Source organism: Schistocerca serialis, chromosome 1, assembly GCF_023864345.2.
Source record: "Schistocerca serialis cubense isolate TAMUIC-IGC-003099 chromosome 1, iqSchSeri2.2, whole genome shotgun sequence".
In the NCBI taxonomy this organism is placed as follows: domain Eukaryota; kingdom Metazoa; phylum Arthropoda; class Insecta; order Orthoptera; family Acrididae; genus Schistocerca; species Schistocerca serialis.
The window spans coordinates 944,635,316-944,657,578 of record NC_064638.1 but is presented as its reverse complement, the minus strand read 5'-3'; the positions used below and the strand labels follow the sequence as shown (position 1 = coordinate 944,657,578).

General features: G+C 39.8%; 1 protein-coding gene across 2 annotated transcripts in view; it reads left to right on the top strand.

Moving 5' to 3' along the window:
• The window catches only part of LOC126412530 (transcription elongation factor SPT6), a 163,307-nt gene that overhangs the window by 20,420 nt on the left and 120,624 nt on the right, over window positions 1-22,263 (top strand). The window contains exons 5-6 of one of the 2 annotated variants that reach the window (XM_050082176.1): window positions 5,107-5,121; window positions 8,010-8,173. In XM_050082176.1, the coding sequence (XP_049938133.1) occupies window positions 5,107-5,121; window positions 8,010-8,173 (179 nt within the window). The remainder of the gene's footprint in view (window positions 1-5,106; window positions 5,122-8,009; window positions 8,174-22,263) is intronic. The other variant, XM_050082184.1, reaches the window with a different exon arrangement.

The following is a 22,263-nucleotide window of genomic DNA, read 5'->3' as shown; positions in this document are numbered from 1 at the left end:
GGATATGATTCATTTCTCCCAGTCCATGGTGATATTGGATGACCAGGGAGAGGGGCACACCTTTGTAGCTGATTCTTGTGGTGGTGGGAGGATATGGCATGGGAATCTGTTTGTGGACTTGGTATGGGGTGTACTGCCTGTCTGTGAAGGCCCTAATGAGACTCAGCATACTTGGCAAAGGAGTTCTCACCACTCCAGATATGCCATTCATGGGTGGCCAGGCTGTATGTGAGAGATTTTTTTGTATGAAAGTGATTCCAGCAATTGAAACACAGGTACTGTTGGTGGTTAGTGGCACAAGGGTGCAAATGCTCGTGGTGATCAGTGAGAGTTGGTGATAAGCACCCTTACAGCTGAAATGAGATTGTGAGATCATGTGTGTTTGTGTTTGTAGAAATATATATAAGGTGAGAGCTGAATTCAAAAGATTAAGTAATAAGAGCTATATGTAAAATGAAATTAGGTTCTGTTTGGATTGGTGTGCTGATTTATTTTGGAGATATTCTGGGGGTGTGGGACAACTGCTTGTGATGTCGGAGCAGGCAGCGGCTCAGAGTCTGCAGAGCAGTGAAGCGTGCCATTGAGCTCAAGCCATTCTGTGGTCATGGGACTTGGTAACTAGGGAGCCCTATAGATAACACAGAACCGTATTTGACTCAGGAGCAGAATGAGTGTGTGTTCTTGTTATTGTTCTAGGAAGTTATTGTTGTCAGAAGTTAAACAAATTTGTAATTGGAATAATAAACCCTTGTATGTGAACCTACCAGAGCCTGTTACTATGTAATAGCAGTCATTCACAGGAAAAGTCTGGTGGAAGGAGGGATCCCTCCAGAACAAGTAAAAAGATTGCATCAAGAAGGAGAGGATCCTAGTAGTGGTTTTAATATGGACAGAGATGAGAATGAAGCCATTAGAGAGATGGAGAACAATGTCCAGGAAGGTGGCATGTTGGGTTGAGGAGGACCAGGTAAATTGGATGAGAGGGGTGTTGATGTTGTGGAGGAAGGAGGATGGGGTGTCTTGGCCCTGAGTCCAGATCATGAAGATGTCATCAGTGAACCTGAACCAGACAAGGGGGTTGGTATTCTGGGAGGCTAGAAAAGTTCTCTCCAGATGGTCTATAAAAAGATCGGCACAAGAGGGTAGCATGCAGATGCCCATGGGTGTGCAGCAGATTTGTTTGTATAACTTCACCTCAAAGTGGAAATACCAGGTGTACCGGTATGAAATGAGCATTTTTTTTGTGAAAATGAAGCACTAATTTTGAATTGAAAAGTAAAAACATGTTATTCAAAGTACTGACCATTGCTTTCTATACATTTTGACCACCTTTCTGGCAATTTGTGGACACCACGCCAATAGAAATGTTCGTCTTTTGAAGCAAACCAATCAGACACCCAATTTTCAACTTCTTTGTAGGAATCGAAGTGTTCCTCAGCCAATGCGTGTCCCATTGATGAAAACAAATGGTAGTCAGAAGGGGCCAAGTCTGGTGAATATGGCAGGTGGGGTAGCAGCTCCCAGCCAAGTGTTTTGATTGTATCCTGAACCAGTTTTGCTTTGTGTGCAGGTGCATTGTCGTGTAAAGATATTACTTTGCCATGCCTTCTGGCCCATTCTGGTCTTTTTTCGATCAGTGTGTAGTTCAAATTGATCATTTGTTGTCTGTAGCGATTAGTATTCACAGTTTCACCAGGTTTTAGAAGCTCGTGATGCACCGCACCTTTCTGATCCCACCAAACACAGAGCATTGTAACCTTGCCGAATCGATCTGGTTTTGCAGTTGATGTTGATGGTTGTTCTGGATCAACCCATGATTTTTCCCGTTTATTATTCTTAAAATAAATCCATTTTTTGTTGCCAGTAACAATTTGATGCAAAATTGATTTTCTTTCATGTCTTTGAAGCAAAATTTGACAAATGGTTTTTCGGTTTTCCATCTGTCTTTCATTCAATTCATGTGGCACCCATTTTCCACACTTTTGGATGTTTCCCATAGCTTTCAAACGGTCAGAAATTGTTTGTTGTGTAACATTTAGCATTGCTGCCATTTGCTTCTGAAGCAAAGTATCATCTTCATCCAATATTGCTTGCAATTTGGCGTCTTAGAACTTTTTTGGTGGTCTTCCCTGTTCTTCATTTCTTACATCAAAATCATTATTTCTGAACCATTGAAACCATCTTTTGCATGTTGTTTCTGATAGAGCATGATCACCATATGCCTCGACAAGCATTCGATGCGACTCTGCAGCACTTTTTTTCAACTGAAAACCAAAAATTAATACTTTCTGCAAATCATCACTTTCTGGTACAAAATTTTTCATTGTTAACACGATGAAAACATATGATGTTGTTTGTTCCATGACTTGATGTATACTAAATATCTTTGACAGATGTCATACCAACCAAACAAAAACAAAAAATTAAGGCTCGTTCACAACAAATGTTCCTTATTGACACATTTGTATCGTAACGCTCATTTCATACTGGTACACCTGGTAGTTGTGTGTCAGGATATAGTTGGTAATGTGTATGAAGAATGAGATAGAGAGTTTGAAGTCTGGAGGATATTGGGAGAGGTAATGTTTGATAGCGGAAAGGCCATGTGCATGGGGATGTTGGCATGTAAGGAGGGGGCTTCAGCAGTGATGAGTAGAGAGAGTCGAGAGGAAGGTCAGTGAAGGAAATGGTCAGTGTCTATTATGTAAGAGGCCAGGCTTTGGACCATTGGTTGGAGGTGATGGTCATCAAAAGTGGAAATTTTTGAGTAGGAGTGCAATAACCAGCTCCAATGAGAAATCCAGAATTGTTGGGTTTGTGGATTTTGGGAGCATGTAGTGGGGTCAGTATGGCAGAGCTTGTAGGTGGAGGAGTTGGGCAGTTGGCAGAAGCCTTCTGTGAGGTAGCCACTGTGATTCATTATGGCAGTGATGGGTTTTTTTGTCTACATGGAGGATGATTTAAGTCAGGATCTGTTTTGAGGTTGTGTATGACTGCGCTTTCTTCTGCTGAGGATTAGTGTTCTTAGGAAGGTACCTGTGGAAGTATGGTGACACGAAGTTGGAGTGAAGAAATTCCTGGGAGGTGATCTGGGGGTGGTTAGGTTGGTGGTGTGGGGTGGGAGGGGGATACAATGTTGGGGTTAGGTTGGCTTTGGCTGAAGAGAGCAAAGAAGTGTTTTCATTGCAGGGATCAGAAGAGAAGGTCTTTGACAAATCCATCTTCACAATCTGAATTAGGGTCAAGAAACTCTGTCTTCATTCCTCCTCAACTTCAACTACTTCACTCCCATGTGCTTGCTTGGTCCTCCTCAACCCAAAGTTTCACCTTTCTTAGTGTTGATGTATATCTCTTTGATGATTCCATCCACACTAACCACCAACAGTACCTCCATTTCAACAGCCGTTATCTCTCCCATACAAAAAAATTGCTCCCACACAGCTGGCCATCCGTGGAACTCTCCTAAAGTGGTATCCCATTGCCCACCCAGCCTACACAATGTTCTGTTCATCCCTATACCACTCCCAACCCCTTGCCCAATCCACCCACCCAGCATTTTCTACTCCAGTCATGTCACAGGCTTGACATGCCCCATCAGAGACAGAGACCTGTGAAGGCAACCATATTGGACACAAACTCTCCTGCAGTCACTGTACATCTTTTTATGGCGGTATGACAACTAACCCACTGTCCATCAGAATGAGTGATCTTTGCCAAACTGTGGCTTAGAACAAAGTTGACCAACCAGTGGCACAACATACAGCTGAGCACAATGTGTTTGATTTCAGTGGTTGCTTCACAACCCAGGCCATCTGGATTCTTACCTCCACCACCAGATTTTCTGAACTATGCAGATGGGAGCTTTCCTTGCAACACATCCTTCACTCCTGTAACCTTCCTGTCCTCAGTCTCCATTAACCAACTATCCCGCACCGTCCACCCAATAATTCCTGCATCCTATATCCTGTCTCCCGCTCCCAGTCCACATCACCTTCAGTGTGCACTGCAGCCCACTGGCTCTGGCACCTGTGCATAAAATGCCTAGCATGTGCATCTGGCACACCTCCCTCCCACATTACTGGCAACAAGCAAACCTGCTACCTCCCTCCTAGCCACTAACTACCTACCCATAACCCTTATTCCTGCCTCCCCACACTGTCTCCCTTTACTAGCCACACCTGATGCAGCCCCCACCCTAGTTTTGTCCACCTGCAAAAATGCAATGCTGACATTGTACGTCTGCCTGGTACAATGTAGGCGTGCAGAGGATGTGTTCTGAGAGCCAACAAGCTTTTTTTCCTCTTTTGCTTGTGCCTGTTGATGCCTCCTTGTTTCTGCTGTTTGGTGACTGGTCTTCTTTACTCCTAAATTATTAAGCCTGATTTTTAGCCTTAAAGTGTGTATTCCTTCCAGTCATCTGCAGGTTGTAGTTGTTTCCGTGATTTGTTTTTTTGTAGATAAATTTATGACTAGAGTGTAATTATACATTCAAATTTCCATTCATACCTTTACAAACACTCTATTAATCTCTCCGAAAATTGTATTTATATGAACTTGCAATGACATACTCTTACAATAACTGAAGCTTTACAGACATATATACAAAATTAATTTAAGATTAAATCTGTTGTTAATTTAAGATTAAGTCTGTTATGAAACTCACTAGGCCAGTGAAAACAGAACTTGAATCTGGGAGTTGAGCTAAAGAGTAGGGAACAGTTAAGAAGAAAATCTCATTTGAAAGCTGTTATCTCTTGGGAAAAAAACCATTTATAGTATTTTGAGATGTCTGAGTGGGGAGTGGTACTCTAGTGTAAAAGTGGTAGGTAATTAGGTTAAAAAGCATGTTTGGACCCTTATAAATATGCCATTAATTTACTGGTAATTATACGTCACTTTATTTGTGAATACCTTTTTATGAATAATACAGTACCTATTAAATTACATAATGGCTGCTGTAATTAACTGTTTTTTGTTGCGTGTTTTGTGTGTAACTTTGTTTTGTGTGTTAGATTGGTAGTATTGTCTTGTGTGATGTTTTTGTTTGTTTTGTTTTGCTAATTCTTGTCCTTTTTTTTCCTTCATTTTTGCAAACACGAACCAAAGGAAAGGGAGGAAATGGTATGTTTATTTCTATCTCATTCTTTTAAGAATAAGTAATCGGAAAACCATTTGTAGCATGTTACTGTGTAATGTTATTCCTAATAATAATGCAAAAAAATATTTTTCTGAGATACTGCTAGTTTATATAAGTTTTTAGCACTGAAAGTTCTGCAAACAATTTTAATCATTAACTCGATTGAAAGAAATCATGTTTAGGATGAAAAATTTGAAAAACGAAAAAGGTCACGGAAATGAAGGAAAATAGCTGCTGGAAAAAAAAATCACAACACCAAGAAGTTGCGCAACATAAAGTTGGTAAGTGTGTTTCTACATCTGAAATATGATGTATATTCAAGTTTCACACCAGTTGCATAAGAGCGGTGGTAGCAGCATCACAATGAGAATCCAAATCAGGTCTGCTTTAAATACATGCTGTAATGGTCATGAGCGTTAGTTACCTTTGAAATTGGACAGCTTGAGTTGATGTTTTTCAAGAGTGTGACAAGGACTCCATGATCAACACCTCACTAAATTTGAATGAGGTAGTGTAATGGGGCTACAAGAGGCTGGATGGTCCTTCTGTGTTGGCAAGAATGTAGCCACTGTGCATTATTGCTGGCAGCGGCAATCACGAGAATGTACATTTGCAGGAAGACTGAGCTCTGGACATTCACATTACATTACTGGGATGGAAGACTGTTTTGTCCGGCATATGGCTGTGGTGCGTCATACTGTGTCTGCAGCAGCAATTTGAGCGCCATTGACACCCCAGTGGCAAAAGAAACTGTTACAAATTGTTTACTTCAAGGATAGTTCTGAGCTAGACATTCTGCGGCATGCATTCCACCGACTCCAAACCATCATCATTTGTGACCTTAATGGTGTGAAGGGAGAGCTCATTGGAGGGCGAGATGGAGGTCTGCTGTGCTGTTTTTTGTGATGAAAGCTGGTTCTGTCTTAATGCTAGTGATGGCATGTGTTGGTTAGGAGGAGGCCAGTTGAGGGCCTGCAACCAACCTGTCCGCGTGCAAGACACACTGGACCTACACCTGGAGTTGTGGCCTCAGTTGTGATTTTGTATGACAGCTGGAGCATTCTTGGTTTGCCATGCGCCATGACTGCGAATTTCCCGAACAGGGTAGTGCAGTGGTCAGCACAATGGACTCACATCAATAGGATGATGGTTCAAACTCGTGTCTGGCTATCCTGATTTAGGTTTTCCGTGATTTCCCTAAATCACTTATCCATCCTTCCGTGATCTGAGGTTGTGCTCAGTCTCTAATGACCTCGTTGTTGGCAGGACGTTAAACACTAATCTCATCCTCCCCCAATCTACTCTGACTGCAAATTTATGTGTCAATCTGGTGATTTGATCTGTTGTTCTGCCATTTATGCACAGAATTCAAGGGTGTTTTACAACTGGGTAACGCTCACCCACTCACCGCTGTTGTAACCCAGCATGCTCTACAGTGTGTTGAAATGTTGCCTTGGCCTGCGCAGTCACCAGGTCGGGCACTTATGGGACAGCAGTGGATGACAACTCCAGCATCATCCACAAACAGCATTAACCATCCCTATAATTACCAATAGCAGTTACACCGGTGATTAATGTACCAGCATTTCAAATTTTCGATGGCTAATCTCACACTTATAATAACCAGTGGTCTCACTTAAATATGTTAAGACAAAAATTCCCAAAATTTCATTACGCTATATTAATTAACTTTTGGTGTTGCGATTTTTTTCTGCCAGTGTAGTTACTGCAGACATTCTACAGTCTTGTAAAAAAATTTTGTGGAATGAAGATGATCTTATTTTTATTTTTTAGTCATTTCAAATCAATATTATGCTAAATTTGTGGTTGAAATTACAGTACTTCTGAATGTGTCAGGTTAAGCAGCAATTTTCCAATTTTCAGTGACCAGATTTGTTAACAAAATCAGTTTTCTGTTGGAGTTAGATAGGAAGCATATTTGCAGATGCTACTAAAATTTTAGTAGCACCCTCGTGTTTCATTGCTTCAACATTTTTTCCTTAGATGATAATGGTCCAAATCACATTACACAAAAATTTTTGCTCATTTGTTGAATGGTTTTGTTAACCAATTGTTGAACTAATCGAAAACCATTAATTTATCACCCAAAGGTGTTTCTTCCATTTGTAATGTGGAAAATGGCTTGGTGTGCTCATCTTCACTACGGCAGTGAGAGTACTTTTTAATTATTCTAGTAGCTTTACAGACAAGGCCCTTCGGGAATAATAATATGGATATTTCATGTTTTTCCATAGTTCTTGGGACTCTCATTTCTTATTTAAAGCACTACTAAATATTGGAGATACTGGTAGGCACATGCCACAGCATATTTCATAATCTAAAAATCATGCATTTCTTAAAGTACCAGTTGAAATGTAATCCTAGACCAGAACTTAAAAAATGGGCAATAGTAGCGTTGATAAGAACCATGTGATTGTATTTGTTCTCCCCGGGCTGCTAACCTTTCTGTAAGAGCCCACTGCTATGTGGTATTCATCGATCATTTGAATGTCTTGTCCTCATTTCACGTAAATCTTTTAAAAGTAATATAAATGCAAGGGGAATCCATTTATATGTAGATTTTTAGATGTTGATGGTGTTGGTGATGTTTCAGCACTCACAAAATATTATATCTTTAGAAAGTATATGTTTCTCAGCTGTAGTGATATGACACATAAAAGTGTCAGCGCCAAATTGTGGTATTTATCTCAAACAGAAACAGGTAGAAATAACATTATCACCAAGAGCTTTCACTTAACGCATTTCTCTGGGACATAAAACTGGATATCGTGGGTAAGTTAAAGATAGCAATGAATCATATTGTCTGCTCTGAACTGTACACTTACTTTCTATGTTGTTCTCCTATTACAAGGAAGAGGAGAGAGCCTCAGAAAGAGGAAGGGTTGAAACAGAACGTGTTGATGAGGAAGAAGATGAAGAGGGTGACTATTCAGATGAGGATGATTTCATTGTAGATGATGATGGTCGTCCAATTGCTGACAAAAGAAAACGTCGAAAACCAATATTTAGTGATGCGTGAGTATCAGCTTGACTTTTTTCATTATATTGGAGTAAAATGTGTACAATGATTATGCTTGAATGTTTGTTAACATTTTAAACTGTTTACCTGGCTATATTAGAGAGAGAGAGAGAGAGAGAGAGAGAGAGAGAGACGTACGTGTAAGCCCTCTTCGGCTGTGCTAGTGACTAAAATATAAGATTTCCTTTTCTGCATTGTCATATTGTTAATACTTTGGTTGGCCATTTCCTCTGGAAAAAGCAATCTTACTTGGAACACTGTTCAAGTGTGGGTACATATATCATTCAGATCAACAATATTTTATGTATTGTTTAAATATGCCTCCTAACTTGTTATAGTCTGATCCACAAATGATGGCGGTTCGTGCATGTTGGGGTATGGACAGGGATTGCATTGTTGACAATGACAAGTGACAGTTGCAGTACACACATGCGCGTGCTTTCTGCTTGAGGAAAGAGTATATCTTGTAAATTATGTCTCTCACTTACTTACGCAGAATTTAACAATTACCACCATAATCAGCAGTGACAACTCACAACAAATGGAATCGAAATTCACCAAACAACTCTCTACAATCACATTTAATGCTCGCAGCAGAACATACTGAACACTGAAACTTCTTGGCAAATTAAAACTGTGTGCTGGACCGAGACTCGAACTTGGGACCTTTGCCTTTCACAGGCAAGTGCTCTACCAACTGAGCTACCCAAGCACGACTCATTCCCCGTCCTCACAGCTTTACTTCCGCCAGTACCTCATCTCCTACCTTCCAAACTTTACAGAAGCTCTCCTCCGAACCAAAGGTCCCGAGTTCGAGTCTCGGTCCGGCACACAGTTTTAATCTGCCAGGAAGTTTCATACCAGCGCACACTCTGCTGCAGAGTGAATATCTCATACTTAACACTTATTGGCTGTCAGAGCATACATTATGTAGGTCCACAGAACAAGCCTAAACTCGACCGCCATCATACGTGACTCCAACTATAGTTTTCTTTAAAAGTATTAAAGTGTATATGCTGTTTTGGTAGTAATGTTTATTTCATCAGTGCATTGACTGCGCATTAATTATGTTGCTTCTACACAGAGTCATTGTTACTTAGAATTGCGTTTTGGCTGATTTAGATGGGTTTCTGCTGTTGTGGCTATCAATTAATTCTTCTGGTAATGGAAAATCCAGGATGGAATGTAACAATATAATGAAAAGGATAGTTGCTACTCACCGTATAGCAGAGATGATGAGTCATAGAAAGGCACAACAAAAAGACTGTCAGAAAGTTAGCTTTCAGTCAACAAGGTCTTTGTCAAAAATAGATAACACACACACACGCGCTGTGTGCAGGGCGGGGCCAGTCGTCTGCATTCTCTTTCACTTATTGAAAGTCCACCTACCTCGATATGCTTCTTTCCGATGCCCCTTCACTCTGTAGTAGCAGATACATGCTAGGCAGTGTAAAGTAGTTTTGATGAAACCACTGCCTAATACCTAACACACAGAGGCCGTGTAACTCGAGTTGAAAGTCAGTTCCTGAAAGTTCATTTTTAAAAAATCAGTCGTTGTGGAGGATGCAGTCTACTTGCAGATAGCATTTAAAATTAGATTGAATCTGCTTTTTATTCATATGGAAATACGTGAAATGGCTATCAAGTCCGTATTTAATATGGTAATGCTCTATCATTCAAAAGTCACTGTCTGTACAACATAGTTTCACTCAAAAAGCAGCCAGAATTTTTGCAAGCCCGACCTGACTAATTTTCATGTTCTCTCAGGTACCGACCCACAACTATTCACGAGTTAAACATTCAGTCATTTCAATGGTCTTCTTCGAAAGAAGTGCTTGCCAAAGTATTCCGTACAGAGCACGAAACATGCCACACCAAATTGTTACTACGACCAGAAAGTTCACATGCTCATAACTCTCAAACTATTTAATTTAGAAACACCAAACTTTCTTAAATTGTTCGTAACTCCAGTTGCTTCAGTCATAATGTATTCGAATCGCAATTAACTCACTATTTCTTCAATTTTCGGACTATTTTTATGGAGCTATCTAACATGGTGTTACCCGTAGGCTGGTTAGCAAGCGACTTTCTTGAACTATTCTTCTCACTGCCCACTCGACTGTATTCGCATGGGAACAGTTTAATTCTGTTTGGCTGGTGATATAAATGACCAACCAGAATGTTTCTTCGAGATCATTCTCACGGCAAAACTTGCCTTATCCACTCAATAATCTGATAGTAATTAACATCATTAAACCTTCAATTTCTAGTATACTGTTTAATGAAAATAAGCCAAGAACGAATTATTCTTCAAATTGATAAATAAGCTTATTCTGCCTCTAACTTTTATTCTGGCTGCTTATATACAAAAGCAAGCTCACACCGACATAAGTCATCTGGACCATGGTTGCACCATAACTTTCCCACGGTCTATTTGTGCAAGGTTTTATGAAAAATGACATATTAAGTTTTAACATATGTCCCCATACACTCTCTCAATCATTCTTACACACTCACATAACAAAATATAATAAAATCATAATTTTGACCGATTTTTGTATTTCGTAATGCACAGTGATGACAGTTTTGAATAGAAAATTCTAATTAATTGATTTTGTGCACTGATAAATTTGTAATGGCTTCAAATGATAATGAAAGTCAATCTGTATTTATTCCTGACTTGGTTTTAAAAAACAAGCATTGGTTTTAGGGCTTTTAGGTAATTTTCTCTATCTCCAGAAATCTTGACAGCATCTTTCCATTAATAACAAAAGGCTGTGTACCAAATTTGAACAAAATCAGATAATAACTAATATGGATTATTTAGATTCGTAGATGGTATGAATCTTCGAATCTGACTGTTACACTATGCAGTTCTCGTGGCAGGGAGAGTCAGCTGTGCTGTGAGTAAAGCAACAAAGAAAACATAGCACTTCTGCAGCCATCATACCAAACGGCTGCGTGCCTTACTGCAACAAATGTCATCTCGTTATAACTTGCTGTGTTACAGCGCACACTGACGCAAACTTAATTTACACACACAACCACAGTCTCTGGCAGCTGTAGCCAGACTACGTGCAACAGGGCATTACGGGAGAGCCAACTGGGTGGGGGTAAGGAGGAGGCTGAGGTTGGGAGGGGTGGCAGGGTAGGGGTGGGGGATGGGGAAGTGCTGTTGAGAGCAAGCAGGGACGAGGCGGAGAGTGGCGCAGCTAAGGGCAGGGGAGAGGTGGGGGAGAGAGGGGGAGGTGTGGTTAGGGGGAAAGGAGAGAAGTAAAACAAAAAACGGATGTGTTGGTGGAAGAGAGGGCTGTGCAGTAGTGGAATGGGAACAGGGAGGGGTTGTAGACGGGTATGAAGGTTGATGCCAGGAGGGCTTCGGGAACATATAATATATTGCAGGGAAAGTCCCCACCTGCACAATTCAGAAAAGCTGGTGTTGGTGGGAAGATCCAGATGGCACAGGCTGTGAAAAAGCCATTGAAATGAAGGACATCTTGTGGGGGAGTGTGCGCAGTGACAGAGTGGCCCAGTTGTTTTGTGGCCACAGTTTTCAGTGGCCATTCATGCGGATGGACAGCTTGTTGGTTGCCAAGCCTACGTACAGTGCAGCTCAGCAGTTGCAGCTTAGCATTTAGATCACATGACTGGTTTCACAGGTAGCCCTGCCTTTTATGGGATAGGTGATGTTTGTGACAGGACTGGAGTAGGTGGTGATGGGAGGATGCTTGGGACAGGTCTTGCACCTAGATCTATTACAGAGATATGAGCCATCAAGCAAGGGGCTGGGAGCAAGGGTTGTGTAGGGATGCACAAGGATATTGTGCACATTCGGTGGGCGGAGGAACACCACTGTGGGAGGAGTGGGAAGGATAGTGGGCAGGACATTTCTCATTTCAGGGCATGATAAGAGGTTGTCATTCCTGCACTTTACCATCCCCCACTCCTAGCCTGCTATCTTCCCCCTCCCTGCTTCAGCCTCCTCTTTACCCCCACCCGGTTGCCTCTCCCATAATGCCCTGCTGCTCACAGTCTGGCTTCAGCTGCCTGAAACTGGTCATGTGTATGTGAGTTGCTGTTGCGTGAGCGTGTGTATGTGTGTATGTCATCTATTTTTGACAAAGACCTTGTTGGCCGAAAGCTAACTTTCCAGCAGTCTTTTGTTGTGCCTTTCTGCAACTCAGTATCTTCACTATATGGTGAATTGTAACTGTCCTTTTCATTAAATAATTCTTGTGTGTTGTAATTATTTGACCACATTATCATTTACTCCCATTTCACATTGTTTCCTGAAGAATCTATAGTACATTTCTATTAGTGTGATGGTCATTTATTGGTCTTTTTAATCTACATTTGTTTCTGTGTGCAACTAAATAATCTCATGAGATAGTATTGAGTCATTATACATTATGACTTTCAGTTCATACTTCGTTATGTGTAGTGTTGAATGGAAAGATAGTGAAAATCCAGACTAAGAGAGGCAAATATTTATGAGCAGAAGGGGAGGCAAAATATAAGAGGAAGGTGTCAAGAGTGGGAGGTCAAAGGTAGTAAAGCAGTATGAAATGTTTATGATTGAATTCAGAGATGATAGAAATGAGTGGAGTGAGAAGTAAAGTATGAGAAAAAGAGCTATTTGGTATAGGAGAGAGAGAGAGATATATATATGTATTTGAAAAACAAGTTCAAAGAGGAGACAGGGGGCTAATACTGACGGAGAACAAATAAATAAACAAACAATATAAAATTCGAAAAAGATGCCAATAGAGGAAGTATATGGGAGTGGTCCAAGCAATGATAGGTTAAATATAGGAACATAATGGTATGAGAAGATATGATGGAGACTAAGTTTTGAGCTTGGAGTTTAGGGAAAGAAGTGCTGTGTGGGAGGATCTAAATTGTTTTTCTTGAATAACTCAAACAACGTAGCCTCTAACAAAAATGTTTTCCAGTAAAAGACTAAACTGCATATTTCCTACAAAAAAGATCCTAACAATTACTGTGTTGCAGGGGATGGAAAAATCACAGGCTATTAAAAATGTGTTTTAATGGTATAAAATTACTGTTTACTGTTAAATGAAGTGGGTTAAGAACAAATATTAAATGTGTGTACCATGTGAGCCTTAGTAGGGATAAATTGTGTTGCAAGACAGGTGACCAGATTGTGGTCATGCAATTCCCTCTTTTATAGTGCCACAAACTGAGGAGTAAGCAGATGATTCCCCACTCTATTTACCCACTAATCTCAAGAAGCAACCATAGGCTGTTCCACAAAGTTATACTGACCCTCTGCAGTGACCTGATGAAGAACTAGCAACAGTGAACAGACATGCCAGGGGTGAGGTGGGAGGGGTCATCGAGAAGGGTGTTTATTTTCCACAAAGTACATCGACTACATGGCAAACAGATATGAGTCACTAATAATACTAATGCAAAAAAACACATGTGGACAGAATCTTCGTAAATCTTTTTTTCTTATTCATCTCGTGCAGCAGCTCTGACATTCTTCTGCGTCAGGTAATTTCCTCCTCCACGAGTGCTGCTACTTTTCAGTTTACAGACAAACTATACCTCCTCAGCATTTCCTTTCCAACTGTATTATGTGGATAGTCAAAATAACTTCACTGAGCTTTATATAGTGCAGTTATTTTCAGTTTGTGAAATGAGTATTTATTTTTAGTTATTCAGTAAGTCAAGAGCTGGACTTGGCAGCTGTATACCTCACTGAAGAGCATATCCCAAGTGTAATGTGGTGTCGATACATATTCAACAATGTTGATTTCCTTATCTCCACCATCATTCGCTGGAATACTTCTCACGGTATAAGGGATATCAAATCCATCATGCCATCATAAGCCTTCCCAACATCTGAAGAGGTTACGCTGTAACAGAAGCAGGTCACCTGGGTGTCGTTAAAGTTCAGACATTTCAGTGTACATCGAACATTGCATTACAGCAAATTACTGTTCTAGATATGAACATAATCAGTCTCATTGCATCAGACATTCACATGCATTGTGGAAGATATGCTGTGGAAGTGTAGTAAGTGGCTGTAGTCACTGCAGTCCACCCTACAAGATGTGTCATTTCTGACTGGAGGAGATTTATGCAGTCTACCAGTAACACAATTAATGTTGAGAGACGTGCAGTAACTTTCTGGTCACTCATTAACTCACCATCAAGTGACTTACAACACAGTTACACAGCTTGACAATATGCTGTCAACGATAGACATAAGGAAGTTTCCATATTTACCTTTTCAATTCCTTTCCTCCCAACACTAGAAAGATTACTGACAACATCATACTACAAATTGTACACTTCTCAGCTGTTGTTTGTAGGAACATATTTTACATAAAAGCTCACATAACAACTGCAAATAAGTACTCATTTAATAAAATGAAAATAATTCCACTATATAAACATGAGTTCAGTGAAGTTATTTTGTCTGCTTACATAAGAGAACTGGACAGAAAATGCTGGGGGAAGTATAGTCTGTCTGTAAACTGACAGTGAGCCGCACTTGTGGTGGGGAATGTTGCTTTTCACGGAAGAACGCTACAGCTTTTTTGTGGAATGATAAAGAATAAGTTTCCCCTCTAGCAGTTTAGAACAATGTCCAGAGATTTATGTAGATTCTGTCCATGTGTGTTTTTGGTGCTAGCACTGCTGGTAATTCATATCTGTATTCCATGTGACGTTAACTCATCCTGTGGACCCACGAAGGAGAGGATTGCATGACCACAATCCATTGACCAATCTTCCGTCGCCCTTCTACTCTCCACCCTGTTCTAACTCCAAAACACAATTTCTCTCTTAGTATGGCTCTATTGTGCTTACAAGGGAACCTCCCCATCGCACCCCCCTCAGATTTAGTTATAACTTGGCACAGTGGATAGGCCTTGATAAACTGAACACAGATCAATTGAGAAAACAGGAAGAAGTTGTGTGGAACTGTGAAAAAACAAGCAAAATATACAAACTGAGTAGTCCATGGGCCACATAGGCAACATCAAGGAAAACGTGAGCTCAGTAGCGCCGTGGTCCCGTGGTAGCGTGAGCAGCTGCAGAAGGAGAGGTCCTTGGTTCAAGTCTTCCCACGAGTGAAAATTTTACTTTCTTTATTTTTGCATAGTTATTATCTGTCCGTTCGTTCATTGACGTCTCTGTTCACTGTAATAAGTTTAGTGTCTGTGTTTTGTGACCGCATCGCAAAACCGTGCGATTAGTAGGCGAAAGGACGTGCCTCTCCAATCGGAGCCGAAAACATTTGATCGCAAGGTCATAGGTCAACCGATTCCTCCACAGGAAAACACATCTGACATGTTCTATGCGACACTGGTGACGGCATGTGCGTCACATGGCAGGAATATGTTGTCGACCCACCTAACTTGTGCACTTGGAGAATGGGTAAAAGGATTCTTCTACCTTGCCCGATTTTGGTTTTCTTGTGGATGTGATAATCACTCCCAAAAAAGTGGTGAAAACATAAGAGTTTTGTCACATAAACTGAAAATAAAAAATTAAAGTTTTCACTCGATGGAAGATTTGAACCAAGGACCTTTCGTTCCGCAGCTGCTCACGTTACCACAAGACCACGGCACTCCTGCGGTCCTAGTGTCCTTAATGTTGCCTATCTTGCCACGAACTACTCATTTAGTATATTTTGCTTATTTTTCCACAGTTCCACACAACTTCTTCCTGTTTTCTCAATTTATCTGTGTTCGGTTTTTCAAGGCCTATCCACTGTGCCAACTTATAACTGAATCTGAGGGGGGTGCGATGGGGAGGTTCCCTTGTTAGATGCATTACACACGGTTAATATTTGTCTGTAATCCACTTCATTTAACAGTAAAAATTAAGTTTATATCATCAAAAGACTATTTTTAATAATCTGTGGTTTTTCCATCTCATCCTATGTAAAATGATTAGTCTCAGAGAAAAAAAAGTGGATAGTACCTTTTTTGTAGAAAATTTAGTGTAGTTTAATTTTGTACTGTAAAACATTTTCTCTAGAAGCCGAAGTTTTTGTTATTCAAGGAAAATATAAAAAAGTGACCTGTAAATAGCACCCCTCTAGACTCACCCCATCATTGGGAATTTTTAGTATGTTGTTCATGAAACTCCATCCTACCACTGTATAAAAATTTCTGACTACACTTTTTTCCTTGTAATTTTCTTTTTTTGACTACACTATGTATGCTGTAGAACATATTCTGCAGATGGTTACTGGACATCTTCAGTGCAGACAGTTTTCCTGTGGCCATTTGTGTATTCCACCATTGAAAGCCATGCAATAAACATCAAGTTTGTGGTTTTTACAGTTTAAGTTTTCATCAGTATGCACATCCAAAAACTTAGTATAATCTACCAGATTTATTATTTTTGTTGGTACACACATTAATGTGTTCTGTATTTTTATGCTAAGGAATTGCATGAGCTATCTTTATTTATTTTCAAAGTTTAAAGCTAGACAGTTCTTGGTAAAACATGTGAAGGCTTTAACAAAAATACCATTTACTGTTTTCACTGCTGATGATTCTCTTCTCGGCTTGATAATTTACATTTGAAACAATGACTGATTGTGCCATCCATTTGAAAGGCAGGACTTGTCTCAAAAGCTATGGTTCAACTTAAATGTGTTGTATAAGATATTCACTCCATGTTCGGCTTTTGTGATACTACCTCACAAAGCTTTTATGCCATTCTCTCAATTTCAACATGTGCACTTTTGGTGATGCACAACATCCAGTCTGTGTTCAAGCTCCATCCACACTTCGCGCAACATATCCATATTAACTGTGGCAGTAGCAGCAACAATTTGGTTCTTAAAATCGCTGGAGTAGTTGGTAGGCATTTGGTAAGCTCCATTGGTGGAATATCATGCAAACTAGGAGGGCAGGGAATTGGACCACACCTACCAATCCAGCGAACTGGAAACACCTTGTCTAGAACGTCGCACACGATCTGAGCACAATGTGCCCTGCTTCCTGTGTGCACAAAATTCCTGTAGCACCAGTGTATCAATGTCGATGAGGATAGTTGCTTCCTGTGCCATGTTTGGAAGAACCTTTGAACCTGTGTGCCTGATTTGGGTCTGAATAAACAATCCCATACACTGGGCCTTTTCTAGAACTGTTTTCATTATGCTTCACTCATGACAACCTGAAACACGATGAAATGAAGCTTTATCTGGAAGTTGATGACATTTGGCTGCATTAAAACAATTTCGTAATTTGCTACCAGTTTTGGTCAATGATCATCGTCTGGCAGCTAAATCAGTGTTAAGAAAATAGAAATGATACCAAAACTGCAATTTACAAAGTGTCATAAAGACACTAAATTCAGAATATAACAACAAAAACAAATAATATTTGACAAAATAATTCCATTGTATAGATAAAAAAAAATCCACTCACCAAATGGTGGCAGAACACACAAACACAAAAGAAAGTTATAATTAGACAAGCTATCAGAGCCAGTGGCTCCTCCTTCAGGCTGAAGGGTTGAAGGATAAGGAAGAGGGGTGAAGGAAAAGGCCTGGAGAGGTCTAGGAAAAGGGGTAGATTTCAGAAAGTCACCCAGAACCATGGTTCAGGAGAGACTTGCTGGAAGGGATGAGAAGGAAGGACTGATTGTTGAGGATTGCATAAATGAGCTCATGCAAATTGCATGCCAATCATCTTGAACCATTAAGTCTCATTAGATGTCAGATTCATGAATAGTAATACAGAAGAATAGTAACTTTCCCACATCGACAACCTCTGTCAGCCCCACACAACAGGAAACTGTACTTGTGTAGTCTGAACCTAGCATGAGTAGCCAAGGTAATTTTAGCCTCAAAGATAACATCACAAAGATGTTCAGTCAGTATAAATCATGACACACATAGATAATTTTAAGATAAGAAACAACCACAATTACAAGAATTACAGTACGGTCATAAGAAATATTTGTAAAAAAAATCACAAGCATCGGTTATAAAAAAAAATGGATTTTTAAAATTAGAATTAATGATTAATGTACAGGGTGATGCAGTTAAAAGTAGCCTGCCTCCCCTTTGAATGTGAATGCAATATTAAGACTTCTGAAATAGAGTAAAAGCTACAACAGAGGACAGTTCTATGCAGTAATCGATTGTCAGCATTCTTCTGTCAGCATTTCAGTCTATTTCCTCAGTAAAGTTAGTTTCTCTTTGCAGTCTGCAAAATTACTTTCTTGGTAGAAGAAAGAATTGAAATTGTCGAAGCATATGTGAAAACAGATTCAGTTAAGGCAACTCACAAAATTTTTGGGGTCAAGTATCTGGATAGAGAACTACCAGCAAAAAGAGCAATGCAGAGTCTGACACAGTTGGTGCATCTATAGATATGTGCAAAATGTAAAACAACAAAGAAGTCCTTCAGTTTGCACATCAGAAGTTATTGCAGACATTTGCAGGAGAATTATTCAGGGACCAAAGAAGTCTACATGTAAATTGGTCCAACAGGCACATGTAAGCAGGAGGAGTTGCCAAAGGATATTGAAAAGTCGTGATTTGAAGCCATACTGTGAGACAGTTGTGCAGCAATTACTGGAGGATGACAGACATTTGTAGATTACTGCATGTGGCTTTTTCACAGTATCAGCAATGGTTTGTTACACCCTTTCCATTATATTATGCTGATGAAGCATGATTTCATCTTTCTTGTCATGTGAATTCACATAATGTGATGTACAGGGCTACGGAAACCCCTAACATTGTGTCAGCAGCAGCTGTGTGATGAAAAATATTGACATTTGGTGTGGTGCAACAGGAATGTGCATCATTGGACTGCCATTTTTTTACACTACCCTCAACACAGTTGCATATATGGTGATTCTGATATGTTTTGTGTTCAACTCACTGATTGAGAAAGACAGTACTGCTTCTTCCAGCAAGATGGGGCAACATGCCACACGTATCTCTGGAACGAGTTTGTGATATCTGCACTGAGGAATGAATTGTCAGCAAACATTTATGGCTACCATGTTCTCTGGATCTGACAACATTTGATTTTTTTCATGTGGGGAAACTTGAAGAACAAGGTATATGAAACAAATCTGCATACAATACAGGAACTGAAAGAGATCATCAGCTGTGAAGTCGCTGCCATCGATATCTGAAATTTACGCCAGGTGTATCTGAATGTGCTTAGACATGCACACGTATTGATGTTGCGGGGGGTCACTTTCAGCATTGTCTATGAATGTATTTTTCACGATAAATGATAATTCCAGTTCATCAGCTCTTTGTTTCTTAATTTCACTGCATTTCCTTTATATTTACACGGGCTGCTATTATCTGCACCACCCTTTAGAAGCACATCACAATGTACTTCCTGTTTAACAAGGATTGCATGATCATAATGTAAAGAATGTAACCTGTGACAAAAATCTCTTGAAACATAATTAATGTGCCAAATTCCGAGTACAATGTATAATTAAGTACATCATATGTCCCAACATACAGGGACTGAGGAACAGATGATTAAGAAAAGGTTCCCAGTACATTATTGGGAAGCTACATCAACTAGGATAGAAGGGGGGAAAAAACTTACCGGGATTAAGTAATATGAATTACACAGTGTTAAAACTCAACAGCTTAATACGGGATCCTTTAGTGATATTATGCAAAAGGCATGTCAGTACAAGCATTATTTCATGTCCATATGTGTTTCTAAATTAATGTAGCACATGACATCTAACTTAAGAGGAATTGTACAGAATACATGTTCCAAGAGGGATCCGTGTGCAATGTCAAAATGTGAGAGAGCAATATGGACTGTCAGAAAAACAGCAAATGAGCTTATAAAACTTATTCCAAAAATGTCCGAGAATAAGGGTCCTGTGGTTTAGGCAGTTGAACATTGTATTGAATGGGATGAAATGTGTGACCAAAAATTGATAACTTAAGTAGTGGATTTTTTGGGAAATGGCTATAAATCAACTAGACATCTTTGTGATTACTAATGCTAAGTCCAGACTCCATGTGTCCAGGTTCCTGTTGTGTATGCGTGATGAAGGTTGCTGACATGGGAAAATCATTGTTCCTTTGTACTGCTATTCATGAATTTGACAGCTAATGCGATTTTATTGTTCAACATTATTGATATGTGCCTTGCATTAGCAAAGAGTGTGGTTAAAAGGTGTTTTCCATTCACAATTGTGAGATAGTATCATCATCCCAATCTTAAACCTCTCAAAGACACAACATATATGACAGCTGTCACTTATTAGCCTCACCAACATGCTCTGCAAACTGCTTGAAAGGACAGCAGTCTTGCAATTATACTGTTTCCTTGAATCACTGGACCTTTTGGCCCCCTATCAGTGTGGTTTCTGCGAGGGATGATCCACAACGGACCAGGTTGTGGGTGGGCTGGCAGAAGCCATGTGAGAAGCTTTTTCTGAATGCCAACATCTTAGTGACGGTCTTTTTTGACATGCATAAGGTTTGTGACACTACTTTCATCAGATTATTCCTGGGAGAGCCCTTGTTTGTTCTGAGATAAAAGCAGACCAACCCATATACTTTCACTTCTCCTTAAAATATTTCTCAGTGTGGCATCATATTGCTTTCAGTGGCACAATTGTATCACTCCTACATAATTTCATAAATCAATCAAGTTTCTGGGGGGGGGGGGGGGGGGTCAATGAACTGCTGACAGAGAGACTAACCACCTTACTGTTTACTTTTCTAAATCCCCAACCAACCAGTAACCTTATGTTACATTATGTTCTCAAAAATTTTGGATAATGGGACAAGAGTGAGACTGGCCAGTAGTTATTGACCAGTGTAGATTCACATTTTTTATTGAGAAGCTTAAGAAATTTTCATTTCACTGAATTTCCATTGGATTTTTTCTTCTTCCTCATTTCAATGTGTTGATACAATTTTCTTATCTATTTTCAAAAAGTGATCATAAAAAATCTGCAACACGTGGACTGTCTTTACAATGCTCCATTTTCTGTAATGGAAGTATTGTCATCATTCCCTGTCATTGTTTTAACAGTATTCAGTATTGGTTTCATTTAACCTACATTTACATACGACTCCGCAGCCCACCGTATGGTGGATGGTGGTCAGTACCCTGTACCATTTCCTGTAATTCCCTTTCCTATTCCACTCACAAACTGAGAGAAGGAAAAACAACTGTCTATATGCTTCTGTATGAGCCTTGGTTTCTTTTATCTTTTCTTCACAGTTCTTATGTGAGATATATGTTGATAGCAGTTGAATCAGTCTGCAGTGTCTGTTGCTAGTACTGTTTCTCTCAACTTTCTTTGGTAAGGATATCAAACACTTGAACAGCACTTAAGAATATGTTGAACAAGTGTTCCATATGTCATCTCAATTAAAGATGAGCTGCACTTTCCTAAAATTCTCCTAATTAACTGGAGCCAATCATTCACATTTCTTACAGCCAACCTTGTGCGTTCATTTCATTACATGTTGCTCACAGGCTTACATTTAAATATTTTGTTGATGTGACTATCAAGCATTGCAGCGGTAATTTTCACACTCGTGTTCTTTAACTTGTTCCCATAAAGAGCAAGCTGCCATTCATCACACCAAATGGAAATTCCCAAGTCGTCATCCTGTAGTATAGTCGCTCGACAGTGACACTTCCCTGTACACTACGGTATTGTCAACAAATAGTGACAAATTGCTGCCCACTGTATCCATCAGATCTGTCAGTTTCTGACAAGACGTGTGTACTTTTTTAGAATTTTACTTAATATGATACAGTATATCAGAAAGAAGTTTCACTCTATAGCAGAGTATGTGCTGACTTGAAACTTCGTGGCAAATTAAAACGGTATGCCAGACCAGAACCTGAAACTGGGACCTTAGCCTTTTGCAAAAGACAAATGTCCCAGGTTTGGAGCCAGGTCTGACATACAATGTTAATGTGCCAGAAAGTTTCTTGATACAGTAATGTATGAAAGTATTTTAATCTTTACTTGTTGTGACCATTTAGTAGGTTTCCCTTTCTCTTTCTGAAGATAAAAGATCTCTTTGAAGACATTCTAGTATTGCATTTAATATTCTTTTGTGTTCATG